At 39.1% G+C, this 15,718-nt stretch overlaps 2 protein-coding genes across 2 annotated transcripts; one reads left to right on the top strand and one right to left on the bottom strand.

The window, feature by feature from the left end:
• Nucleotides 1-561: 561 nt before the first annotated feature.
• psph (phosphoserine phosphatase) lies at nucleotides 562-5,463 on the top strand. Its single transcript, XM_006641022.3, has 6 exons — nucleotides 562-764; nucleotides 1,638-1,793; nucleotides 2,026-2,160; nucleotides 2,317-2,462; nucleotides 3,119-3,267; nucleotides 4,859-5,463. Exons 2-6 carry the CDS (start codon nucleotides 1,654-1,656, stop codon nucleotides 4,967-4,969), a joined length of 681 nt encoding a protein of 226 aa, XP_006641085.2. The 5' UTR covers nucleotides 562-764; nucleotides 1,638-1,653; the 3' UTR covers nucleotides 4,970-5,463.
• Nucleotides 5,464-5,997: 534 nt separating this feature from the next.
• Nucleotides 5,998-13,619, bottom strand: nipsnap2 (nipsnap homolog 2). Its single transcript, XM_006640865.3, has 10 exons — nucleotides 13,482-13,619; nucleotides 12,167-12,306; nucleotides 11,904-11,949; nucleotides 11,019-11,113; nucleotides 10,406-10,476; nucleotides 9,849-9,989; nucleotides 9,471-9,502; nucleotides 8,304-8,398; nucleotides 7,885-7,968; nucleotides 5,998-7,402 (listed from the first exon to the last, which is right to left on the bottom strand). Exons 1-10 carry the CDS (start codon nucleotides 13,589-13,591, stop codon nucleotides 7,338-7,340), a joined length of 879 nt encoding a protein of 292 aa, XP_006640928.3. The 5' UTR covers nucleotides 13,592-13,619; the 3' UTR covers nucleotides 5,998-7,337.
• Nucleotides 13,620-15,718: the final 2,099 nt, after the last annotated feature.

The following is a 15,718-nucleotide window of genomic DNA, read 5'->3' as shown; positions in this document are numbered from 1 at the left end:
TGCAAGTTGAAGTGATTTTTAAGAAAACGAAAAGGCAAACCCAGAGTTATAGGCCCCTTTTGATTTTAAGAACCTTTAACAATATACCATTACAGATTGTGCGGTTTTAAAACGTATTGTGCAAGCCGCCACACGCGACCTTGTATCGAAATAGCGAAACATAAAAAAGAGTCTTTATTGTGACAAGACACGACCTCACGACGTGTGCTAGTCCACACGGCTGGGGCAAAAAAAAACCAACTGATTTGTAACTGTTTATACTAATGCACTCATTAATGAAATATATGGAATAAACGCATAATACAGGATTTGAATCTTCCATTTAGCTACTCGAAATTCACAAATGCATTCTTCAGGACACAAGGAAATCATGCCAATCCGCGGTTGTAGCTATGTGCTTCGTGCCACCCGGCCATTCGTGTGTTTCGTTATTGCTATATACAGTAGGTTGGTCGGTTCTACTCAACACACTACTGTTGCTAATGTAATGCTCACCGTTAGCCAGCGCCCAGAGGAGGCGGTCGCCTCACGCAACTCTGTAACGCGATTCGCTCAGCTGATCCCGAATTGGTCAGACCGACTCCCAGCTCATTGTACTTGCACAGCTGAAACGAACATGTCCTTGCATCTGACAGGCTGGGGGAACCCATCTGCTGTTTTTCAATGAGCGCCTTCTCAGTTTCCAAGACAGGATTGTCCGGGACTGCGGGCGGGTTTGGGGAGCGCGGCGATTCACACAGACTCACTGGACAGGGTTCATAAAGGTAAAGAGACCTTATAATTGCTATCATTAGGTTTAAATTCAGAGCCGTTTCCTTATTTTCCCCCGCGATACGTGTTTTGAGGTGAAGTTAAAACATGTGCAATAACAAGTTGGTCCGATGTTGCCAAACAGGATGATACTGTTAAATAAGTACGTGCGTAAAGGGCCCATGAATTCAATAGTTGAATAGTTGGCTGTGGTTGCAGTCTTAACTGTGTGCTGTTACAGTGGGGAGTCGACTGCCTGTCAAGATCGCGGTCTTCAGGTGGTTCTTTGGAAGATGATGCAATCTTCATTGCCTGGGTCATCATGAAATTGAGACTTCAGCTTCAGAACTTAGCCGTAACAGTCTGTAAAGATATCATTGACAGCAAGCGGCGGCTGTGTAAAATGCGAGGCTTGCTTTCGCAAGCAGTATTTTAATTCTCGACTTTCCTAACAGGCGAGAATTAAGTGACATGAAATTGTGTGACCTTTCATGCCTTCAGAATGCGGGACATACAGTATTAATCTCGTGATGAATTCTGCAATTTAATTTGAAGAGGCTCAGACATGTGGCTTCTGCACTAATTAAGTTATGGTCTCTTCTTAATTGAAGTTGGGACTATTTAAGAATGGCTTATCTTAAATCCTTACTATAGAACTTTTAGAAAAAAACGCATGGCTTTTTTTGCTAAACTTAATAGGTAGTAACGCTTTAACTAACCTATTTGAATTTTTTTTATATATTTTAACCATTGAACTCGCCATAACTGCGTAGTTCCTAACAACGTTCTTGAATGTTCAGTGAATGTTTGTGTTGTATTTTAGGATATCATTTTAAAAGCTCTTCAGCTTCGTACTGTAGTTAAATAAACGAAATGGACTTTTGCAGAACATCTCGGAACATCATGACTACCCTCCTGGAGACGAAGGAACTGTTTTGCAGCTCAGACGCCGTGTGTTTCGATGTGGACAGTACTGTAATCAAGGAAGAGGGCATTGATGAACTGGCTAAATTTTGCGGTGTCGGGGATGCAGTCACAGAAATGTAGGTACACACCTTCACTGTAAAAAAAAAAAGTTATCACGAAACTAGTCAACTTAATGTTAATGGCGTGACATTTCAGTGTTTCACACGACGTTCTCCCAGTTCCCCCGACTGAGGGACTGAATTAAAAACTGATGTCTCGTCGATACAAGATCAGTCTTTGCATTTTTGCATAACGTACCGAGAGCTTGACCAGCAGAACGTGTTGTTGACCAATGTTGTGTTTTTTCAGGACCCGCAAAGCTATGGGTGGCTCAATGAGCTTTAAAACAGCTTTAACGGAACGCCTCTCCATAATAAGATGCTCCCGTGAGCAAGTGAACAAGTTACTGACTGACCACCCTCCCCAGTTAACCCCTGGTATCAAGTAAGTGTATACAGTTATCTCTCCTTTAAACCAAAGGTTTCAAAATAGCCAACCCATTTTTATAACTTTGTGACTGAAATATTGGGCTTCAAATCATGCAGTTTGTACACTTCCTTTTGCCTATCCCTGGAGTTATTGAATTTTCTGTGTGGCCAGGGAGCTGGTGGGGTGCCTTCAGCAGCGTGGCGTGAAGGTGTTTCTGATCTCGGGGGGCTTCCGCTGCCTCGTGGAGCACGTGGCCACGCAGCTCGGTATCCCCCTTGACCACGTCTTTGCAAACCGCCTCAAGTTTTACTTCAATGGTGAGTTTTCTGTCCCGGGTTTGGCCGTCAATTCCTTAACAAAAAGGCCATGCTGTTCGTGTCTTAGAATAAGGAGAACTTCGGAGTTGGAGAGATGCTGTGCTCTGGGAAGCCTAGCGATTAAAAGAATGTAGTTGAAACCACCTACCCCGAGATCCTAATTGTCTAAATTGTCCTAAATTGTCTGGAGCCATGACAAATAGGATTTCTTTCTGCATACTTTGTCCATCCAGTGAGCCTTTTGGGCAGATGTCTATTTTTGCAGAGATCCAAGAAAACACCAGCTTGCACCACAGGTGCCAGGAGAGCCTAGTGTGTTTTCTAGTAGTCCTATCTAAGTAATTGGTTAAACAGGAGGATAATCATTTTCCTTGACATACAGGTACCTGTAGATGGGATTTTTCGTAATGAAATCAAATGCTGCTTACTCAGTGCTGCTTGGAGCTTGGTTAGAAGTCTTACCATCAGGCAGAAAATTAAATGAGTAGAACAGCTGGGTCCAGAGCCTGGGCGGCACAGCAATCAGAAGACGGTAAGCCCCTCAGGTTCCCCCGACCTGCACAAGACTCTGCGCCCGCGGTTTGGGAAGCTCGGCAGCCTGCTCGGATCAGACACGCTGAGGCCAACCTTCAGCCCTGCTCCTCACCCCCCTGTAGGCGAGTACGCGGGGTTCGACGAGACGCAGCTGACGGCCGAGTCGGGAGGGAAGGGCAGGGTGATCAGTTTCCTGAAGAAGAAGTACGAGCTGCAGAAGGTGGTGATGATCGGGGACGGCGCTACAGACCTGGAAGCCTGCCCTCCTGCGGTACGTCCAGCCCTCGACGCCTACTCTCTGCAGAAACAGACTCCATACGAGAACCGAGGGTTACACACGACTTCGGCCCATCTAGCGTGCTTGGTTTCTAGTAGCTAACTCAACCAAGGATCTCCTGCTTAAACATATGAGGAAGGAATGTGCAAAGTTTGTTTCAAATTTGTATTTTTCTAACTAAAAGCCTTGATGTTTTGTCCTTCTTATAACTGTGAATCTGTCCTCAATATTACCTGTTCTGTTGTAATTAACACCATTAAATTTTAAATTTCAGCCTCTCAAGAAGTAATTGGTACAGTTTAAATAGTTTAGAAATGATTTGAAATGAAAACCAATGAGCCTAACAAATTGATCAGAACTCTTGTGTTTCAAGTCTTTACAAATATATCATACAAGGGTGATGTACGCGACCTGCTAGATACCCCTGAGTTAATATTACCACATGTAAGGCAGGAGTTTAGAACCTTGGTCCTGGAGATCCACACAACTGCTGATGCTTGTTCGAGGTGAGCTCTGTTACATTATTGAACCCTTAATTAACCTAATAATAAAATGAACGTAAAGAATTCACATTAAGGAAAGAGCCCAGCTGGTATGGAAACCAGCCGAGGACAAGGGAAGAGATCCCCTGCTCTAGACTAAGACTAAGCCCTTCCTCCAGGACCACACTTGTGACACAGAGCAGGTGTGAACACAAGGTGCACAAGCAGTCGAGGTGTGCTGTTATAAAAAGGCTCATGGGACGACCTCACACGACAGTGAGCTGGTCGTGGCTCACGATATAAAAGCTTTCTGCTGTTGCTGCTTTTCGAGCGGCAAAGCGCACGCCGGCAGAGAATATTTTAAAGAGGTTTTCATTCTGCGCTCACAGTTTGATTAAAATGAATGCCATCTCGTCCGTCCCTGCACAGAAGTAGGGACATAACGGCCGTGTCCCAGTATCCACACTGGCGGTCTCGTGCCCTTCATACAGTATGCGTGTTCCTGCTGGGGTCAGTAAGGTCTGTAAGTAAGTAAGGGTGTCCCGCTTCTAATCCGTGTTCCACACTGGTGCTCACGTGTGCCCTTCTCGTAAGTCTCTGAGCTGACTTCGCTGAACGGAATCGCCCCATGAGTGGTCAGCCTTGCTTCTTCTAGGCCATTCTTAATGCTTCAACTCGTAAAGACATGGAATACAAGTTTCATTTAGGCTGGCTCAGTTAAATAAAGAATGGCACGGTGTGGTCTTTGTGAGGAGTTTTATGTTCATTTAAAAGGATTCCTAAACTAAGTAATTGCATAAATCAGCTGCTTAAGTGGTCTTTAGAAATGTTTCCTACTGGACAGTGGCTCAGTAGAACTAACGATGGTCCACCCAGGTCTAGCATATTTTTAGACGCAGGTCTAAAAGTCTGCGTTAATGCTTCAGAAATAAATGTCTTAAGTGCTTAAGAAAAATCACATGAAAATAATGTTTTGTTACTGTGGGACTTAATTCCCATTTTACGTGAAATTTCCAAACAGTAGCCTGTATTAAGAAAAAAAGTGCCATAATGCTTTGTATACTTTAAGAAATACTGATTTGTGTTCTATTCCCATGTTTTAGAATGCCTTCATTGGATTTGGGGGCAATGTCGTCAGGCCCCAGGTGAAGGAGAAGTCTGCGTGGTATGTCACAAGCTTCGGAGAGCTCCTTAAAGAACTGGAAAAAAATTAAAGATCTGAGAACAAGAACGAAAAGGGGCATCTTCAGACACTTTTTAAAATAGATTTCTATACTTGTTTATCAATCAGCACTCTTTGTTCACCCACAATCTTGTGCCTTTATGAATTCAAAGCCTGATTTTGCCTGGAAATGTTTTTTTCCAGACAACATTTGTCATTTTGTTATACATAGAAAAAACTGTATAGAGTACTGTAGCTTTGAACTAAGAAACATTTTATAGTGCGTGGTTCAGTAACTGAATATTAAAAGCTGAATGTGATACCATCTTCTACAAGGTCTCAAAATAGATTAATATTGTACTTTGCACTTAAGTGAGGGGGGAAAGTTAGTGGCTCATGTGATACCCTTTTTGGGTTAGTATACTCAGTCTTATTGAATCATTTCTGCTAAATGTACAAGTTTGTGGTTCAGGTATCAATATATTTGTATCAGTTCTGTCCATTTTTTATTTCCGTCATCCATTAAAACATACATTTTCTACACTATCAACCACACAAGTCTTCCATTCAGTTTTCTTGTCCAAGTACTTTTTTTCACTCCCGAATAGGGGTTTACAAATTGCACCATGCAAGAATTTTTGTTTTAACTTTAGGAATATCTGTGATGCATATGCAAAGAGTTATCAGCTTGTTCCATGTGAATGCCTAGTGAGGTATTGCTTTTTTTATGTTAATGCTATAGACAACTGTGAACACTAGGACTTTTACACTTTAGAGACTTTTTTAAGCCACATTTTGGTATTCCCTTTATACTCCTACTCCCGTTATTATGAGTAAAAAGCTTAAGTGTGTGGGGTGATGTTATTGAATTTGCATTTATTTCCACACCTACTAATGATGCTTTAAAGCATAAAATTGATTTTTAAATTATTTTCAGTTGTAATACTATTCTATTAATCACATAATATCAATAATCATATACTGCAGGAATAACAAAGAAATGTGAGGCATTCCAGTCAAGTATATCTCTTATTGTTCTTAACTACACAGTCATTCTTGTTCCACATCAATAGACCACAATGACTGCAAATAAAGTTTATTAATTTCTGTAAATTATACAGTAGTGTGCCTGGGTTGTAGGCCTGTTACAGCAAATTCTGATTATAAAATCACTTTTTAACAGTGCTTTTAAACTAGAAACTCTGGAAAAAAAACTGTACACAAAATGTCCAACAAATGTTATAATTATACAATGCATGAAGCCCTTCTTACTAACAAAATCTGGACATGCACTAATCCACAGTATGGATTTAAATACAAACCATTTCATTTAGTACCGCTACAGCAACCCTCTCAAGTCTGTAATCTCACAAAAGAGTTGGGGTAGATAATGCAAGTCAACAGTTTCTATAGCTTTGTTGCAATTTAAAAAACCACATACGCAACTCAAGTACTTTTAAAAATTAACCAGGATGTATTGGTTCATTTAAAAAAACAGAACAGAGAGCAGTGCGAACAAATAGCACTGCTTAACATGGTTTCAGTTGTCCTCACTCCAGCATTCATTTGAAAACTAAAAAATACAATATCTGTCAGAAACCAAATCTTCTATGATTCCAATTTCGAAGGCTAACCATAAAAGGTAAATTAACAAAAGATGCCACTGTACATATCTACTGCTGAAAACATCTACATTTTAATGGTTTTGATGATGTAATTGTTTTATAGTGATAACCATTAATCTTATTAAACCTCCAGTATAAGATGGAACTAAATTTGGGATAAATAATACGTCAACTAGTGATGATTTTGTACCCTGCCAATTAGTTTAATAAAATACTTTTTTTACAACAAAATGAATTATGTATTATACTTGAGGTACATTACAGTCGCATAACAGTTTGGGGGTGGTTAAAACAGTTTTAGGGAAGTAGAAGTTCCCTAGAAGTAGGTAATTTTAAAACATTTCCTCACAAAAGAAAAGTGGGTGTGGTCATTAATGCCAATTACCAATGAACTAAATTTGGTCCTTTGAATTTGGACTGCACAATATAGATGTCTGCAAGATTGATAATACAAATGGAGGCCCTACCAAATAATAAGAGGTTATAGTTCTACTGTAAATACATAAGCCTTCTTGTAAAGTGGATACTGTTGGTGTTTATGCCACACATTCACTGTTGAAGATGTTTTTGTCTTGTTTGTAAATATCTTACTACAGATGGTTTTGGATACAAAATTTTTAAAAGTACCAGATGCTGTATTCTGGTTCAGGTTAAAAAACAAAACTAAAAAACGTCAGTAGAGGGAGGTGGGCTTTTTTTACAACAGATTTTAGATCACAGCAGTCGGGAGTCTGACATTGTTGAGTCATTTTTATTAATAATGTTTCTTCGGGATTGTAGGAGGTACTTCATAACCTACTGAAGGGGCGAGATCTTCAAGGGAATCATAATCCTGGAATCCATATGTTGGATAAGAGGAACTTGGAAAAGAAAAGAAAAACATAATTAAATAAAGTGTGTAAGTACATGACATACAGACAATTGCCCTAAATTTACCATGGGTTAAACTATGGAAATTTAAATACAGCAATACATCTCACACTAAGTTTCTTAGAGCTTTAGAAAATAGTTTTTCCTTTAAGGAAGTGGCAGTGGTACATGGATTGTTGGTGATTTCAGCAATATTTGTAGGGTTTAAGGATTCTAACCTCATTTGTTTGATCACCAGCTGTGAAGTCTGCAACAGCAGTACATCACTCCTTTATATTCCTTTGGGATTTAAAAGCCAATTGAAAATGTGAGGTTTTACATGAGTAAAGCATAGTGGGAATGCATATGTGAAACTGTTAGGATTGTTTACACGATCCCGGCAGTGCACAACACCATTCGAAATCTTCACTTACTACAGGCAGGGGAGTTCACAGGTCCTGTACCTGATGCACAAAGGAGAAATGTGGCTCACCTGTGTAATATACACACTCATCCCAACCATCTTGCTGCCAGGCTGCATTCCTGGTGTCATCCCTCGTCTGCAAGTCCTTGTACGCTGAAACCAAAAGACCAAGGCAGCTCTAGGAATGCAGTTCGGGGCTTGAATCGTGTGCGATTGTAAGTGTGCAAGGAAGTGTGTAAACTTTAGACCAGGGGTGTTCAGTCCTAGGTTAGGAGGGACAGTGTGCCTGCAGGTTTTCTAGGTCTCTTGAACGCCGCAGCCCTCGAGGAGCAGGTGCATGATGCGTCAGTTAAGCCAGTTTAACCAGTTCACTAGCTGCTTAGTGGGTTATAATCCGAGATGGAATGAAAAGCTGCCAACACACCAACCCTCCAGACACATCTGCATTAAACGTCTCTCTCTGAGTACGTGTGTTTAGTCTTCGTTACCCCAAAGGTGATGGACCATGTAGAGGTTTCCAATTTGAGAGAAAAACCCTCCGACCGCTTCTTCGTTTTTCTGGCGGTATCCGATAGCCCGAGCCCTACAGAGAAAAAAAAATTGTCAAAAGCACCACTAGCAAAGAGTTATAAATGCATATGCATAGAAAATAAATTAGAACATATACTGCATGTCAAACGTAGATTTACCATGTTACAAGCTGGCAGCTTGTCATATTCACAGATAAATTAGTATAAAATACACAAAAGGCACAACCAGCTAAATTGTATCCCCCTGAAATATTTGTAATGACTTAAGGCTTAAACATAGTCGTACATTATTTGTCTTTAGGGCTCTTAGATTAGAATTTAATTTAGCATCAGATATTTAATTCATTACATGGTATTTATAATATACTTTAGTAACTAAGAGCCTTATTTATCAAACTCGGACGTGAACCTTTATTCAACTTGGCAATATCCAAATACCAAAACAAACTATTTGACAAATACTGTATATATTATTGCTAAACCCTAAATTAACAAATCTCTAAACCAGAGTTTTATATTTGAAACATAAAAATATCTTACCTTAACAATTAACTATGAAACCAAAGGAAAGGGAATTTGATATTTTTAAAATGTTTATATTAAACATTAGATACACAATTGATATTTTTTATTTTAATAAAAAATATTGGAAATCAATGTGATTCCAAAATTCATTCCATTTTAATCCAGGCAGATTATTTATGAAAGTTTGAATTATTACAATTTTCAAATCAATCAAATGTAAGCAGTAAAACAAGTATTGTGGAAAAAATTACATGTGCGTAATGTAAACCTTAACCTGTGAAAGCCGCCAGCCTCAGTTTGGCACTTATACAATCTGTTGAGAGGTAATAACCAGATTTTAATACTTCCAAAACTGCAAGGCTAGTACAAGTATATCACTTGTCACCACATGCATAATTACACTCTGAAAATCCAAACACTTAAAGGAAACAAATATACTGTATACATACACCCACAGAAAAAATGCATCCACCCTTTTAAGGAAATAACTGGTCATGAATGAACTGTGGTGACAGCTATCCCACATGCTATTCCCGAGAAGAATAACTTAATTACATATATTCAAATCTATACAAAATTAACCATTAAAAACAACCTTACCAGTAATTGCCCCATTCAATCATAGTTCCAGGCTGAAAAAATATGAAAAATATTTTAAAATCTAGCTGAAAAAAAAGAAATTCAAAGTAGTAATATCACTCGCCAACACCCATTAAATCAGTAAACACTTTGTTCTGTCAAGTACTCCTGTGTGTTTCATAAATGATGTATGTGCACTGAAGAGGGAAGTACTACACTGTTTAACCATTAATTACCGGCGAAGGTCATATAACACAAAGTGAAAAACACACCAGGATACCAAAACCTCTGTAGTCATTGTGCTCCGATAGTGTGGTTCTTGATTAAGGATGCTGTAAATCCCATGCAAAAAGAGTCCCCCCTTTGCTGCCGGTACGATTTGAAAGATGCAGGACTCACTCGGAGCTGATATGTTCTCAGCTCGTATATGTTGGGACCTTGTCTGGGTACAGGCTCATTCCAGAAGCTGAACTCCAGCAGCAGCTGATTCCTACGGGACAAAAGCATCTTCCCTCTTTCTTTCCGATACTCCATGAATTCCTGGGGAGAGAAAACTTCCACATGAGGCCAGCGACCAATAATATCGCCATCAAAGCTTTTATGCTTTTGTAACAAGTGATTGTGGTTTGCAAGAATAATATTTTACTCAACTCTGGGAAAATCAATTAATATTCAAGCGCCACATACTAATTCTAGCTCATAATTCTAAATGTGCAGTACCTATAAAGATCGTGTGATTACCTGGAATAATCATAACCCTCCATACCTGTGAAGTCTGTAATATTTTCTTCCCAGCTTCAAACACAATATTGAAATCAATAATTTAAATCACACATGAAGCCACAAAAAGCTGGCAAAGACCAGCCTGTTTCTCCCTTTTCCTTTCAGAGATTGTAAGTCGAAAAAATAGTGGCGTTATTTACGTTTTGTATACGGATGAAGAAAGGCTCCAGTACCTTGTTTTGCCTAAGTTTACTCATTACTTCAGTTAGTGCTGGGTAACCTCCCTCATACCTCCACAGGTGAACTAGAAAACAAAATGCAGAGCACTTTATGTTACTTGATGGTTACTTCATTATGACCACATCATTGAGAAAGTATTGCTTAGTAAACCAAGAGCTATCCATGTATCTTGTTAGTTGCCGCTTGTACCAATTCAGGGTCGCAGGGGAGCCGGAGCCTATCCCAGCAAGCAACAGGCACAAGGAACCCAGAACTATTTCCTCTTCAAATACCAGGAGCTGCACTGCTCTATACAGACAAGCACAGACATACAAAAACAAGCAACTGCTGTTGTCTTTTCTATCAAAAGAGCAGTTCTCAGTACGAGTTTGCTGAGAGACAGGGGCTCATTTGCAGTGTCATGATGGAGTAGTTATACCTGATATTCTACAATCTCCTGGAAAAATCAAAGCATGACATTTTGACCTGGTCATACTATGGGACAGCACTAGCTAATAAATTGTGGCCTAAGGGGTGTAGCATTATGTATTCAAGTGTACAAGTAGGTTTACTGGTAAAACAGACTGCAGAAGACATTGCATGCTGGGTACCGGTGCTGTCCCCTACCAGCCTGATCCTGCTCCCCGTACCACGTATTCCAGGTGCCCACCAGCTCACAGGGGTAGTGCTTATCTGCATGGATTGATGGCAAAACCTCCTCGCTGTATGGAGAGTTAAATTAGTCAAACACTTCAAAGGCCATTGTCTCGGGCACAAAGCTTTTGCTTCACCTTCACCTTTGTCACTCTTGCTCAGACAGACCCCTTCCTCAGCTGCATCTTAAGTGACTGCATTGTCATTTCTTGCAGCTGCTGCTGCTTTACAGTCCTTGCTGTCGATTGTGCTTTTGCCTAGTGTTATGATCATCGGATTGTTCAGTTAGGAAACAGTCCCCTACATAGTCATAAGCCAAAACCATCTGCTTCCATATTCATAAAGAGCTCCCATGTGCATTCTACATGCCAGGGCACACTAATTCCTTTCTGTAAAGTTAAATGGTGTGCAATCTTTATTTAAATATGATCCACATATTTTTCCAAATCATCTTTTTTAAAGAGTTTTTCAAATTTGTTAGCCTACTTCATGCTTTTTACCTGTGTGGGTACAAGCAGGAACAATTACCAACACCGTGAAACAGCAGGATAAAGATCTATTATTCATTGGTCTGCAGTTATGAATCACCAAGAAGCTTTGTAATAAATGAATGAAATCAGGCATATTCATACCTGCAAATACATTGTAAATTCATAACTGGCTCATGGAAACATCAAAAGTTCTTGTTTTAAATTTTTCAAAAATTCACACATTTTATTTTTTTTTCAAATAAATCATTCCAAATGTATCGGGTGCTATAACACACTCTATGACATAAAATCCCATCACGCTCAGTTTAACTACAGCTATACAGATGTTCCTGTTTTTGCTTAGCAAGAATGATAGCAGAAAGCTCACCAAAGTTTGTTGTAGGCATCCAGGCACTCAGGTTTTACATTGTGAACTGGAAACAAAAATAAAAACATTCAAAAATTTGAGTGTTCCTCTTAAGTTAAGAAAAGTAAATAGCTAACACCACTTTTTCTCTACTTGTGGCTTTTCACAAAGAAAAAAGGTCTTGATATATTACACTAACAACAAGCCTTTCAGAATAACTTGCCAACATGATGTTTGTTGCATCTGGTAATAGCAAGGAATACAGTGATGAGCAAGGAACTTACACTGAATTTTGTACAGGTTACTGGTTTCCTTCTTAGCGAGGAGGTTAGAGTGGGCGTCTTTTCTCGGATCAACCTTTCGGACGAAGAGAGACTTGAACCAGCTGTCCTCCCCATTCCTGTTAGTAGACGCTGACAGGGCTCTGAAGGCAACAGTGAGAAGCCAAGAATGTCATTGGTACTGAGACAGGTTTTACACAAGTTTTAATACACTCGCGCCTGAAAGTGTGCATGTGCACCATAGCAGAAATACTATCATAGCAATATATAATACTTCCAGAAAAGCCACGTTAAAGTTGGAGAAATAAAAAAATATATAACTAGAGGTTCATTTACACCTATTTCGATCTCCAGTGAATAATGAGCTCTCTGTTGATTGATGCTTGTAAGCACATCGCCCACATCTGATTAGAGCTCCAGAAACTGAAATCTGAAATAACCAGCCTCCTTCCCACCCTTAATAGTGATGAGGGATACTGAAGGTCTATGAGGAGAAAAATAGCCTGAAAAGTCCCCCCACCACTACCTTCATAAGCATTTTTGGAGGTCATTAGTGTTGCTACTGACCGGGCCTAACCTTGCTGTGGTACTGAGGAGAGACTCTATGCATATGAACACATACTGTATGACGACAGTGGTCGTAAGGCGGAATAGTGTTTCAATTTTATTATAAAATGGGAATACGTCCAATATCATAATCGGTGTTACTGAATCTAAAAATAATACACATATGTCCGGATAAATCAGAAAGAATGGCATAACTAAAAATAAATATCACATAAGCCTAAGTACTACACTGAATAAACCACGCAGAAAACACTGCGTTGACAAAAAAAAAGTGTCAAGGTCAATCACATAATTAACGGTGAAAACAAAGAAAAATGGTAGTCAGTGCCCTCCTTACAACGGTAACCATGTATGCTCAGTAAACAAAGACATTTATAATGACCTTGAGCTGCAATTGGATAAACTGCAGGCACACCACCGACAAAAACTTCCTGCGAGATAGTCGGCCTGTTTCGAGGTCAATATTAAAAAGGGAAACGAAAGGAAACAGGAGGCCCAAAAGTATAACTGGTGTTGCTTTAAGATAAAGTTTTAAACGTTGTTGTTTTTTTTATATCTCAGCGCAAATTGCACACAGCCCAAACAGGGCTGGAAGCGCATTATTTTCCCAACCTACACTACAGTTTGGAGGGGGCGGCGACATCGGCTGCACAAAAAAAGCATGGACCTAAACACGCAGAAAGAGCACCTTTAGTATGAGAGAAAAAAAACACCGCGATGTTTATTACAAACTGCGCGGAAAGAGACGAACCTGGAGACGAAAACGAGCTGTCCTCGGGCTCGGACCCTAGTTCTTGCTTGATTCAGGTCGGCCCCCAAACTCCGAAGGACTCGAGTCGCCATCTTCCTCAGGCTGAGCATTTCCTGCCACTGATAACGACGTAACAGATTATCTGAATCAGGAAAGCCATTGGAGGGCAGTGAAGGCAATTTATGCAAAGAATCGACGTGATGTCTAAGGTCCTGAGCTTTCATCTTGCAAATCTGGGGGTACGCTACTCCAAGAAAAGACTTGTTTTGCTTACGGATGGTAACTGTCCGTAGGGTGCAACCTCACATTTTGGAATGGTCTTAAGATTGCGAGGTAATCATGTTTTGAACACGTGCAATTAGGACTAAGAAGAGAGAATAAAACGTTCGAAGTGTAACTGTTAAAATATAGATCACAAGACTCAAGTGAAGCTAGAAATACCTTTAATGTTTCAAAAAGCTTTTTAAATTAAAATTAGAAATGTAATTTACAATGGTAATGTTGTGCTAATAACATACAGGGAATTCCCTTAGTAACCTAGCTATATCATATACAGTATTCCCATAAATGGAGAAAACAATGTTATATAAACAACGCAGTTAACACAGAAATCATCAACATCGCAATTATATGTTGACAATTCTGTATTCCAACCCAAATTGATTTTCTATTTTGCCAAAACCATCAGATATGTAGGGAATTCACTAAACATATTTTATATGTGCAACATACATATTCTTCAAAGGTTTTAATATTCAAATCATTTCATTTATTTGACATGGGAGTGCCAAGGAGAGTAAGTGTACTGTACAGCATAGTCTCGAAAAAATGATGTTGTAATATTTACAATTCAAAAAGCTTACTGTAGCTCCGAGCGCATCATTTAACCAGATAACTCAACTGAGAATTCTCATTTATAAAGATGATCTGGAGAATACCGATTTATATAATTTTGCTATATACTGTAGTGGGTCAGCATGTGTAAATTACTATACCTTGCTCAAGGGTACAATCGCAGTGCTTCAAATTTTTCACATTAAAAAAGATGCAATTTTATTTAATAGCTAATCAAAGAATCTTGATTCCATAGAGGTACATTTTATACAATTGATTTTTTAACTTCTAAATATTAAAGCAGTGCCGTTGCACAACAGTATATCAGAAAGCTTCAAAGGAATCAAGTACAAAAGAAAACTGTTTTAGCTGTGGAATCTTCTTCAGGCATGAGGGTTCATCATACCCTATTCCTCAGCTATAATAAAATAATAAACTTTATTTTACATAGTACCTTTAAAAGTGGCTACTCAGAGTGCTTTACAGAACAAAACAAATGCACAGTGAGAGGAGACAGTTCTTCTGAAACCTAAAGACTGCAGTTCAAATATTTTTTTTCTTTCTGCTTTACTTTTCCTGTTGGAATGAACTCTGCTTGTTCCTTGATTTACTTTTCAATGTGCTAACACATTTTCACATCTGAAAAAACTAAATTAAAACAAAAATCGATCAAGACAGATATGGACATCATGACACATTGCAAAAAAAAAGTTTATTTTTAAAATGACTTTTTCAGACTTCAGAAGATTTCTCTGGAGTTTTGCTTGATGCTGCTGTGATGTTCAGTTCCTGGAGCTTCTCGGTTAAAGATTCAGCGGTAGTCTCTGTGGAGTCTGAGAGGGGCTCCAAAAACAGGCTTCCAGCAACCTGCTTCCCAGTGAGTGGGTCTACAACCTTCCCAACCTTATACACAACTTCTGCAAGTTCATGCTTAACGTGTTTTGACTTTTTCTCAGGCAGTGCCTTCAAAAGAACCACGTCTCCAACAGTGCACTGTTCCAGAGCGTCGTGTGCAAAATAAGTCTTCCTTTTGTTGTAGAACTGTGAATGACATGATATACCATAAACCTGATGTTAAAAATTGGACATTTTGAAGCAGCAGTTTATGAACTGTTATGAACTGTCAATGCAAGTTCTTTACAATACCAGAATTTGTACATCATTATTTAGAATTATATCCACTAGTTTAACTTAATTCACATTAAATCCACATCTAATCAACTCTGTAATCTGTTTTTTTTGTTTGGACATTCATTCTTTTTCTACAAATTTAAAACAATATCCGTGCATTTGCTAAACTGAGACTGGCATATATAGATAGAACATTTTCATCTTGTAGACATCAGATTTTTTGCGATAGTTGTCGCCAAAATCAAACAGATTCAAATATATAATATTTACCT

Source organism: Lepisosteus oculatus, chromosome 26 (genome assembly GCF_040954835.1).
Source record: "Lepisosteus oculatus isolate fLepOcu1 chromosome 26, fLepOcu1.hap2, whole genome shotgun sequence".
Lineage (NCBI taxonomy): Eukaryota > Metazoa > Chordata > Actinopteri > Semionotiformes > Lepisosteidae > Lepisosteus > Lepisosteus oculatus.
Note: the sequence above shows the minus strand (reverse complement) of the source record. Positions and strands in the feature narration are given on the sequence as shown.

Coding starts and splice junctions, on each gene's coding strand:
- psph (XM_006641022.3), top strand. CDS start 1,654: ATGACTACCCTCCTGGAGACGAAGGAACTGTTTTGCAGCTCAGACGCC. Junction 1,794..2,025: donor GGGGATGCAGTCACAGAAAT/GTAGGTACACAC, acceptor GTGTTTTTTCAG/GACCCGCAAAGCTATGGGTG. Junction 2,161..2,316: donor CAGTTAACCCCTGGTATCAA/GTAAGTGTATAC, acceptor CTGTGTGGCCAG/GGAGCTGGTGGGGTGCCTTC.
- nipsnap2 (XM_006640865.3), bottom strand. CDS start 13,591: ATGCTCAGCCTGAGGAAGATGGCGACTCGAGTCCTTCGGAGTTTGGGG. Junction 10,477..11,018: donor CGGGGAGCAGGATCAGGCTG/GTAGGGGACAGC, acceptor TTTGTTTTCTAG/TTCACCTGTGGAGGTATGAG. Junction 9,990..10,405: donor GTAAACTTAGGCAAAACAAG/GTACTGGAGCCT, acceptor TTCTCTCCCCAG/GAATTCATGGAGTATCGGAA.